This window comes from Grammomys surdaster, unplaced genomic scaffold (assembly GCF_004785775.1).
Source record: "Grammomys surdaster isolate TR1022 unplaced genomic scaffold, NIH_TR_1.0 279, whole genome shotgun sequence".
Classification (NCBI taxonomy): domain Eukaryota; kingdom Metazoa; phylum Chordata; class Mammalia; order Rodentia; family Muridae; genus Grammomys; species Grammomys surdaster.
The window spans coordinates 11,323,923-11,334,651 of record NW_021604720.1 but is presented as its reverse complement, the minus strand read 5'-3'; the positions used below and the strand labels follow the sequence as shown (position 1 = coordinate 11,334,651).

General features: G+C 44.7%; 1 protein-coding gene across 3 annotated transcripts in view; it reads right to left on the bottom strand.

The window, feature by feature from the left end:
- Dglucy (D-glutamate cyclase) overlaps positions 1-10,729 on the bottom strand; it is an 81,039-nt gene that overhangs the window by 8,386 nt on the left and 61,924 nt on the right. Inside the window, exons 10-12 of one of the 3 annotated variants that reach the window (XM_028777296.1) lie at positions 9,633-9,781; positions 7,008-7,127; positions 1,396-1,552 (exon numbers count right to left, since the gene is read on the bottom strand). In XM_028777296.1, the coding sequence (XP_028633129.1) occupies positions 1,440-1,552; positions 7,008-7,127; positions 9,633-9,781 (382 nt within the window). In that variant the 3' untranslated portion in view covers positions 1,396-1,439. Of the gene's footprint in view, positions 1-1,271; positions 1,553-7,007; positions 7,128-9,632; positions 9,782-10,729 lie in introns of those variants that run through there. The other 2 variants (XM_028777297.1, XM_028777295.1) reach the window with 2 other exon arrangements.

Genomic DNA, 10,729 nt, shown 5'->3' with positions numbered 1-10,729 from the left:
ATGTGTATATATGTATGTATACATGCATGCATGCATATATGTATCATCTACCTACCTATCATCTATCTATCTATCTATCTATCCATCCATCCATCCATCCATCCATCTATCTATCTATTTATCTATCTACCTATCGTGTATGTGTATATATATGTATGTATACATGCATGCATCCATATATGTATCATCTATCTACCTACCTATCATCTATCTATCTGTCTGTCTGTCTGTCTGTCTGTCTGTCTATCTGTCTATCACCATCTCCTATCTATCTAAAAATATCACATTAGAACTCACCACCTTAGCCATCTTTAAGAGTATAGTAAGTAGTGTTAAAACCTTCCTCTCTATCATGTATTTTGTCTACCTCAAATATCACGTGAAAGCCACTATCTTAACTTCAGTAGTGTTAAACATCTATCCACTGTAAGGCACATGGACTGTGCCACCAGAGGAATGGGCATGGAACTGGTGAGGTGGAACATGCTCAAACGCTAGACATCCCAGAGATTTAAGATGGCAGGAGTAGAGCTAGCTCCCCCGACCCCCGTCTCTATGCCTTCTTTGGGGCGTGTAACCACAACCTCCACCTAGGTGATCACAGGTAGTCAGTCACGGGGCCCAGCATCTGGAATCCTTCCCCAGACAAACAGATCACCAACATCTAAGCCTTAGCCAACAGAACATATTTACCCCAAATCCCATCCCATTCCCCAAGGTTCATACAGTGCCTGTCCACATGGAATAAAGCACACATCCAGGAACACATCCAGGATTGTCTGAGACTGGCTGCTTTTACTGAGCTGAAACACTTCAGGGAAAGCCCCCCCCCCCCCCACCCCCGAAGCACTCATCGTTGGACCTTGGACCCACTTGCCTGGCCAGACTCCCATTCTCAGCGGTTCACATCAGAACATGAACTCCTGACATAGCTGCCGCTGCTGAGGGACCCCGGGACCTAGGCCACCTGCCTTGTGCTGGCCACCCGAACCTCTTTATTCCCTTTGTAAAAACTGTGACACTTCCAGCATTCCTGGCTGGACTAGAGCCCTGTGGATCTTATTTCCAGGACCTGTTTCACTCTCCTCAGTCTGGCATACACCCAACATCTAATGACCCAGAGGGAAGAAGCAGACTACACACCCCACCCATTCCGGACTTTGTCCTGCCCTCTCCTAGCTGGTATACCAGTGACACCCAGACACCCAACCAGGAGAGGCAGATCCAGAACCACAATCCACCTATTTAAACTATCAGAATTGGGCCAGGTATAGAGGCACATGCCTTTAATTCCAGCACTTGGGAGGTGGAGACAGACAGACCTCTATGAGTTTGAGGACAACCTTGTCTATGGTGTTTCAGACACACAGTAAGACCCTGTCTCAACATCATCACCTTTAAGGGTACAGTTCTATAGCATTAAGTATCTGTTGATCCATTTATCCGAAACGTCGCCATCTGTGAGAGACGTCGCCATCTGTGAGGGTACAGTTGAGCAGTGTTAAGTTGGTTCTCACCGTACAATTCCAGAGTTCATCCTCAGCCTCTGAAACTGTAGAAAATAAAAAACATGCTCGGGAAGCCATAACAAAGGAAAAGGCAGAATTTAAACTCCTTGGTCACCAGTTTAAAACGAAAGAGAATGACTATGTACTGCAGAGGAAGCACAGGCAAGCTACAACTGCTGACTGTGTTACAGTGGGATGACACAGCATATCTGCCGGTGTCGTTACCCTGTACTACCAGCGTTTTAAGAATGCCTTTGGCCTTACTATGACATCATCTTTTCAATTAACGCGATGCGAAACCCATGCTATATTTAAGCAATGACTGTGGCCATCAGACCTGGACCATGGGGTGCATGGTAGGGGATGGGAAAGATGAGAGGGGACCATGAAGGGCAGCTTACTTAAGCTCATGTGCTGGAGACCCCGTGTGAGTTGAGCTCACTGTCAACTTTGACCTAGTCCCTAGCAGCTGCTGGTCCTTTCACAGTCTCCATAATTTTGCCTTTTCCAGAACATCATATAGCCGGGTTCAGACCACACAGCCTTTTCACACTGGCTTGCACACTTACTAGTACGCTATTAGAGTTCCTCATCTCCTTTGTCTGTCTGTCTGTCTGTCTGTCTGTCTGTCTCTCTCTCTCTCTCTCTGAATATATCACATCACCTGTATGGACTTAGTTCATACTGCCACTCACTGAAGGATGTTTTGTCACTTCTTAGTTTTATCAGTTATGAATAGAATGAACATCTGTCTGTGTGCAGTGCAGGTTTCTATGTAGACATATGCCTTTAATTCATTTGAATAAATGTCAAAATGTGATTGTTGTATGTACGTACGTATGTATGTACGTATGTATGTATGTATGTATGTACGCATGCCATGTTCGTGCAGGAGCCCTCAGAGGTCATCACAGGATGTTGGATCCCCTGAGACTGTAGTTACAGACAGTTGTGAGCCACCACGTGGGGGCTGGGAACTGAATCTGGATCCTCTGCAAGAGCAGCACGCAGTTTTAGACATCTTTTCAGCCCTGTATGGTAATTATATATTTTTAATTGTGCGTGTGTGCATGTGTGTAGGTACATGCGTGTTGCACGGCGTGGTGTGGGGGTGGAGGTCAGAGGACATACATCACACACACGAATGGGTGAAAGGAAGGAGGGAAGGAGAGACGAGAACAGGAGAGCGTGAGATGGCATTACCAGTCATCTCTCCTTCCTCCTGACCACAGGCGCAATGTGATCCACGGCCTCGAGCTCCAACTACCTCAGGGTGACCTGTGCCCCTCACGATGTGAGCCAAAATAGCACTTAAATCCCTCCCTTAAATCCCCTTTCTCAGGGATGTTGTCCCAACGATGAAAAAACAACTAATGCAGTGTCTATGAGATAACGTCCAGGGATGTTCTTTTATTTTGTGTTGAATTTAAAGGTCAACTTGGGAGAACTAACATCCCAACACTGTTGAGAACGCCTTTCCATGAACATGGAATATTTAGTTTTTACTTCTTTGCACTAACTGGGATTTCTGGTATGATGCTAAAAAAAAAAAAAAAAAAAAACTGGTGAGAAAAGACCTCCTTACCACACCACTCCAGGCTGGACTTTTAAAACTATGTTTTCTATATCTCTTGCCTTACCATGTAACCTTTCTTCTTTAGTTCGTTAATATGTAAGATCATATAAACTGACTTTTGATTATTGGGTTATCCTTCGTATCTGAAATAAATCTTAGTTTGTTAGTGATATGTTTCTTTTATATATTGTTGGGGTCTGTTGCAAGTATTCATATGTGTATGTAAGAATGTATTTGTGCACTAGTGTGCACGTGCACATATGGGTCTCAGACTCAAATTCAGGCCATCACACTTGATGGCAAATCCTAGAACTCGATGAATCATCTCAGCAGCCCTGTTATTTTTGTATTCGTGTTCATGAAAGATAGTGAACTATGTTTCTCTTATAGTGGTGTTGTATCGGTTTTAAGGTGATTGGACTCATACAGTGAATTAGAAAGTATTCCCTTTGCCTCAATCTTCTGGAAGACACTGTAGAAAACTGTTATAATTTCTTCTATAAGTGTTTTAGAGTTCATCAGTAGACCCATCCAGGCCTTGTGCTCTCTGGTTTTGAAGGGTATTAATTTGTCGGTTCAATTTCCTTAAGGACTGTTTCTATGTCTTTTTGTATGTGTATGTCTTTCAAGAAGTGGATCACCGGGCAGTGGTGGCGCATGCCTTTAATCACAGCACTTGGGAGGCAGAGGCAGGTGGATTTCTGAGTTCGAGGCCAGCCTGGTCTATAGAGTGAGTTCCAGGACAGCCTGGGCTACACAGAGAAACCCTGTCTCGAAAAACCAAAAAAAAAAAGAAGTGGATCCATTTTATCTATATTATCAAATTTGTTTATAATAGTCCTTCTGTATCCTTTGTGTACCCATAAAACCTACAGAGACATCCCTTCTTTCATTTCGGATGGTAATTCATACTTTCTTGCTTGTTTGTGTCAGCCTGGATAGATTACCAACTTTACTGATCTTTTCAAAGGCTTGCCTTTGGTTTTGTTGATTTTATCTATTTTTTATTTTTATTTATATTTTTATATTTATTTATTTATTTATTTATTTATTTATTGGTTTTTCGAGACAGGGTTTCTCTGTGTAGCCTTGGCTGTCCTGGAACTCACTCTGTAGATCAGGATGGCCTCAAACTCAGAAATCTGCCTGCTTCTGCCTCCCAAGTGCTGGGATTAAAGGCGTGCGCCACCACTGCCCGGCTGTGTAATTTTCTAATACGTGCATTCAGTGGTGGTTTGATCGAGATGTGCCCCAGCGTCACGGGCATGTGAATACTTGGTCCTCAGTTGATGGTGATGTTTGGGGGTAGCACAGAGGGTGTGGTCTTGTTGGAGGAAGTACATCACTGGGGCTGAGCTTTGAGAGTAAAAAGCCTGGCCTACTTCGGGTTTCCTCTCTCTACTTGGTGCAGTTCAAGATGTGAGCTCTCTGTTTTCTGTTCCTACTGCCATGCTGCTTGCTGGCCTCCTCCCTGTCACATGACCTCTAACCCTCTGGAACTATAAGCCAAAACAAACAGTCTGTTCTCTACCCTCCTTTGGTCATGTTGTCTTATCACAGCGATAGAAAAGTAACTAATGCAAGTGTCAATTCAATCTGGTGGTTGATAGCATTATTGGGTTTAACTGTGTCCTTACAGATTTTATGCCTGCTATATCTGGCACTCCTGAGTCAGGGATGTTAAAATATCCAACTATAATAGTTAAATCTGTTTCACTCTGCTGATCTTTTCTTTCTCCTCCTGTATATTTTGTGCATATATATATGTGTGTGTGTGTGTGTATGCATATATCACCACTCTGGTAGTAGATACATATACACAAAGGATTGTTATATCTCCCTTGTACTCTGCCCATTTTATAATATGAATGTGCTTTTTAAAAAATTCCTGATAACTTTCTTTGTTCTGGAGTTTGCTCTGACTGAAATTAATATAGTGGTTTCTGCTCTCTTTTGATTAGTGTTACGCTTAGTTTCATTTTTTCCTTTCTTAATTTCTTTCCATAGAAATAGAGCTGGTTATCTCTTTTCTCTCACTGGAAGGTGGCAGTGGGCTGGCCCTGGTTATTTCCCTTCTCCCAGGCAAGTATTGCTTTGCTCACAGCACAGCAGACTGTGGTTTCTTTTGAGGCCGGATCTTATTTAGAACGGAGTGAGATGGTATATTTCTGAACACTTCCTTTTTTCTAGTTCCACCACAAGCAGGAAGCTATTTTCCTCCGAATTCACTATAAATCCCTAGTTAAGTGACCAGAAATGTAGCAGTGTATTTCCCGCTGCGCCGCTGTATTAAACTCGGTATTTTGGAAGGAGCTAATGTGGGAGGAGTAAGGAAGAGAAGAGGAGGAGCTAGGAGAACGGAAGAGGAGAGAGAGGGGAAAATGGCGGTAGATGTACATGTGTCTCCAGTAGTCTAAGGTAGTTGTAATATCTAGGTTAGATATGGGGTAATACCTCTAATTGTGTGGGCTTCTTGTTATTTGAGCATTATCAGATATATAAAGCTATTGGATAATCTTTAAACATTAGAGTCTCATTTCTACCAGGTACTGCATGGATGGCGGGATGGTCTGGGCTCAGCCCATCCTTGTGGAGACAGTGTGGGCGGAGCCATCTCCTATGCTGGTGTCTCATGGGTAGAGCACTTGGCTTCAAGCCACGGAGCATGGCAGCTTGAGCTAGGCAGAGCCACCATCACTGCTTAGATGGTCAGCTCAAGGAGCCCCATTTATTAAATATTAACTGTAACACAGAAATAAGTCCCTCCCCATATCAAGTGATCACTTCATGATCGGCTCCCCTGGAGTTGGTTTTTGTTTTGGATTTTGTTCTTTTAAGACAAGGTTTTGCTATGTAGCCTTGGCTAGCTTGGAATCTTGGTACTCACTGTATAGACTGGCTTCAAGTTCATAGAGACCTGCATACCTCTGCCCCTTCCCAAGCGATTAAAGGGATATACCTGGCTTCCTGAAGTTCAATCCAGGTTTGTGTAGTGAACTTCCAGTAACTCAACAATAGGTTTCCTATCCCAGAGTGTGTTTTGTTCCTCTCCAGGCTGACTCTGCCCATGAACAGGAGATAGCCTTTTTCAGATGTCAATATTTCCAGAAACTTCTAGTGAGGCTAATAGAAAGCCAGGCTTTGAAACACCTGGACACACAAGAAAGGCTGGCCCTGGGAGGAAGGGCACCCAACAAGGAAGCCTGAGGCAGAAGTTGGTAAAAGCAGTCATGGAAAAACTTTCTCCAGCCCACCATGGCATAGGTTCTCGCTGACCACTGATCCAAGTGGCTCTCCTGTCTCTCATCTGTCCCTGGCTCTGCTGTCCTCACACCTCTTATCACCGTATCATCTGGTATGTATATTCATCACGGCCATTGTCTCAACTCTGCAAAGAAAATTCCTTGGCACACATCGATCTCTTGTTGTCCCAGAACCCAGAACAATGCTCGACACACTGTAAATGTCTTTTGCATGGCTGAGTTCCCACTCAGGCTTCTTCTCTACCCTGGTGCAGAGAAGAAAAGCTCACGTCCAGGTGTCTGCGCATGTCAGACAGCAACTGAATAAGGAAGACCCAACCCAAGTATGAGCAGAACCGTTCAGTAGGGTGTGAACCCAGACAGAACACAAGCAGAAGTAGCCTGCCAGGGAAACACAAGGGCTCTTGCTCTGTTTCCTGGTCACCATGGAATAGGCCGTGCTTCCTCCATGACGTTCTGCCTTGCTACAGGCCCGGGAACAATAAAGCCAGCAGCTGTGCTCTGGACACAAACCATCCTCCTTCCTTTGAGGCTGTTTCTTTCCGGTCTTTGAAGTGTGACTAAAAACTGTCCAACACACCTGGCCAGGCTTGAAGCGGGGCCGCTCACCTGGGCCACCAGGCCACTCACCCGGGCCACCAGGCACACATGGATACTCACCAGCAATGATAGCAAAGTCGGCCGCCACATCACAGGCAATGACGTCTCCATTTCTAATGTGCTTCTTCACGGCCTCCTTCACTCTGCCCATCCCAAGCTCGTTACCTCCGTCACCGACGCCTGAAGGGAAGAGACAGAGTCAGTGTACGGGATGGGGCACAGTGGAGGTAGGAAGTCGGACGAGACAGCCCCTCCCTGCATGTCAGTGATTGGCGCTGAATAGATTTCTCACAACCAGTTGTTGATTCTTCTTCAGGTCTTCTAGAAACTTCCAGAGTTACGAGTGAATCTGACTTTGGAGCTCACTGGAGTGGGACCGTGTCTTATTAGGTCACCACATCCAGCCACTGGTAGGATGCCTTGTGTTCTGACAGGCCCACTGGAGACAAGGGTATGTGACACTCAGTAGCTCCCACACAGTGCCTTCTCTTCACTGGGCTGTACCATGTGACTGGCCAATAGCCTGCTGGCAGAGGTGAAGTGTGTTTTATTCTAAAGCAGTTCTCAATCTTCCCAGTGCTGCAACCCTTTGATACAGTTCCTCATGTTGTGGTGACCCCAGCCATAAAATTATTTTTGCTACCACTACATAACTATAATTTTGCTACTTTTATGAATTATAATGTAAATATCTGGCATGCAGGATATTTGATATGTGACCCCGTGAAAGGGACATTCAAGACCCCGAAGGGGTTGTGACCCACCAGCTGAGAACCACAGCTTCAAGGGCTTCTGCTTAAGGAATGTGAAAACTATGTATGTTGTTCATTTAAACCTAAACCAGAAGGGTATCTGTGTTAACGCCCAAAACATCCTGCTGAGAACACACACTGCTGTGCACTAGACAGTCAGGTAAGCTGGGAATGACAAGGGTCTACCTGCCTATACCTCCAGACACAGCTTCTCTGGAGAGCTAGGTGGGAGGACTGCCGTAGTTCAGGAGTTGGGGACCATCCTGTACAGCACAGTGAAGATGGTCTTAATAACTTTTAATGCAAGGGCATGTCCCAGCACCTCAATGACAGAAAACTGGACCTTCCTGGACCACAGAACTTGGTATTACTGTATTTGAGTTTCTTCCACAAGAGCTTATAATTCATAGAAGAACTCTGCTCGAGCAGTGGCTCTCGACCTGTGGGTCGCAACCCCTTTGGGGTCAAATGACCGTTTCACAGGGGTTGCATATTAGATATCCTGCATATCAGATATTGAAATTATGATTCATAGCAGTAGAAAATTTACAACTATGAAGTAGCAACAAAATAATTCTACGGTAGGGGGGGTGGTCACCACAGCATGAGGTATCTAAGGGCTGAAGCGTTAGGAAGGCTGAGAACTGCTGTGCTGGATAGAGGCTAGCATTCACCAGGAGCTGATGGAGACGGTGAGCCCAGACCACCTCAAGCATTGGTGATCAGACTGAGCCAGAAGACTCAGACTACTGTGAGTGACTGAATACCTTCTATTAACACCCTGAGGATTTTATTTTTCTGTTTCTACTCTGACCGTTTTTCTCTGAACAGTTTCTAAATTTGTGACAGCCTGTTTGGATGACAAAAATAATGCAACCTCCTGGACATGTAAGGAGTAGTGAGGTGCCAAGGAGAGGCAGTACATGTGCTCCCAAGCTTCCCAGGCTCTGCCTGCTAATTGCTCCTCTGGACTCAGACTCTCCTTCTCCAGTGCTGGTGATGCCTCCCTGCAGGCATTGAGTCCTTTACCTGCCCAGCCCAGAGTGACAGGAAGTGAGAAACCGGCCAAGCCGACCACACTGCGTGTGCCCCACCCACAGCCTCTTCTGGGAAAATCTGGGGATTTGCAGAAACTTTCTAATCATCCCAGAAGGTTTTCATTCACTCCTCGAAACCTCAAAAGTCAGAGGGGACTAATGGGTCTGGGAAACACTCAAGGTTTGGAGAATAACAGAAGGACAGACAGGCTTTAATTATTCTAGTCCTGCCCAGCTCTCCCGACAGAGGAAGAGCTGGTGTCCTTGGGGAACTGGCTCAGTCATAACAGCAAGGTGATCCTTTAACAGTACGCTGAGTGGCTGCACTTTGCAGCAATCCTGCTGGCAATGCTAATTAGCTAGCCAGCTTCAGCCTCCCCAGGCCTCATTTTCTCATCTACTTCCTTTCTACCTCATAAGGTTTTTGAGTAGGATAGAAAATATAGAGAGGTTGTGAAAGTTCTTAGAAAAAAGTATGAAGTTCAGTACAAAATCTACTTATCACACTACACTGTTAACAGTAGCAATTCGCTTATCCTGCACCCAATATACTCAAAAAGTGAAGTGTTTCTTCAGGTGACACATGACAACACCCAGCCTGTCTGGTCACGATGATACGTCATGCCTCGATTTCATGATTATTAATATTTCATGATGAGTTAATTACTTCTGAGTCGGGCAAATCGGGGTATGTTCTATGTGTGTCATTTCCCTTTCTCCTAAGGGAATGTTGCATTTCTTAATAATGGTGTCATTCATGTCTAGACCCGCTGAAATAAACAAATCCCATTTTGGAGGTGGGTGAGAAGCAACAGTGACCACGACCACGTAACCCTTTCCTGGCCTATGCTCAGTGGTCAATAAAAGATGATTGAGTTCTCAGTGCCCCCACTTACCAGTTGATGAGATTCCAGGAATCTTCTGTGCGACAAGGAAAAGGTCATCAATGGGGTCAACTAAGTGCTTGATGTTCATCTTCCTTGCGTTGTAGTAATTGCCATCAGCAGCCCTCCCGGCACGCTCTATGGCCACCAGATGGTCAAATCTGCCCGGAAGCAATGGTGGTAAGTCTTCATAGGGAAAATGGCAGCTTCCCTGGCTCTAACCTTGTATGTCTCCGTGAATGACCCTTGGTGCCTTAACTTCTCTCTTTTAATCCTATGAGCCTGACTGAGGACCTCCTTTGTGCAAGAGCCATCACAGGGTACTAATTCACTACACTGTTGGTGGGAAGACACAGCCCAGGACTGATGCCAGAAGTCTGAGGAGGTCTTGCAACCTCCACACAGGTAAAGCTGGATCCTTCACTATGTTGATGACATTGCAAAAAGAATTTCAGAACAAGTCAGAGAGAAGCCAAATTAGCAAGTCTATTGAGAGACAGGAGATAGTACACACTTCAGATTTAAATAGGGGTGATTTGTCTCTCTCTCTCACCCTCCTCTCCTACCCACCTCCTGCCACACAGATAGACCAGAAAAGAACAGTACGTGCCCTAGACACGAACATAGGCTTCTCAATTCAGAGAGAAACACTCAGGTGTTTATAGTGGCAATATATATGTGATATATATAGTTTTGTGGCCAAGTTATACAGCTCAAAGGTTATAATTTACAATAAGGCTTAAAGATTAAGCAAAATTTAAAAGTTAAAGATGTGAGCTGGTTTACTTATTTTAAAATAGTCCTTTTGTAAATGGTAGGATAGTTTTATAAGTTACACTGCCTGGATGAACTGGGGGGAGATGATTGCTAATATAGTTAAAGTCAAGCTCACAAACGTCCTGGCCCTGAGTAAGCACAGCCTTCTGCAGGTTTTGGTTCTGTTGTTCTTCCCTGAGATAAGGTCTCTTGTAGCCCAGGGTAGCCTCTAACATACTATGCAGCTAAGGATGACTTTGAACTTTTATTACCTTTAAAAAATGTATTACTATTATTATTGGATATGGGAGAGAGAGAGAGAGAGAGAGAGAGAGAGAGAGAGAGAGAGAGAG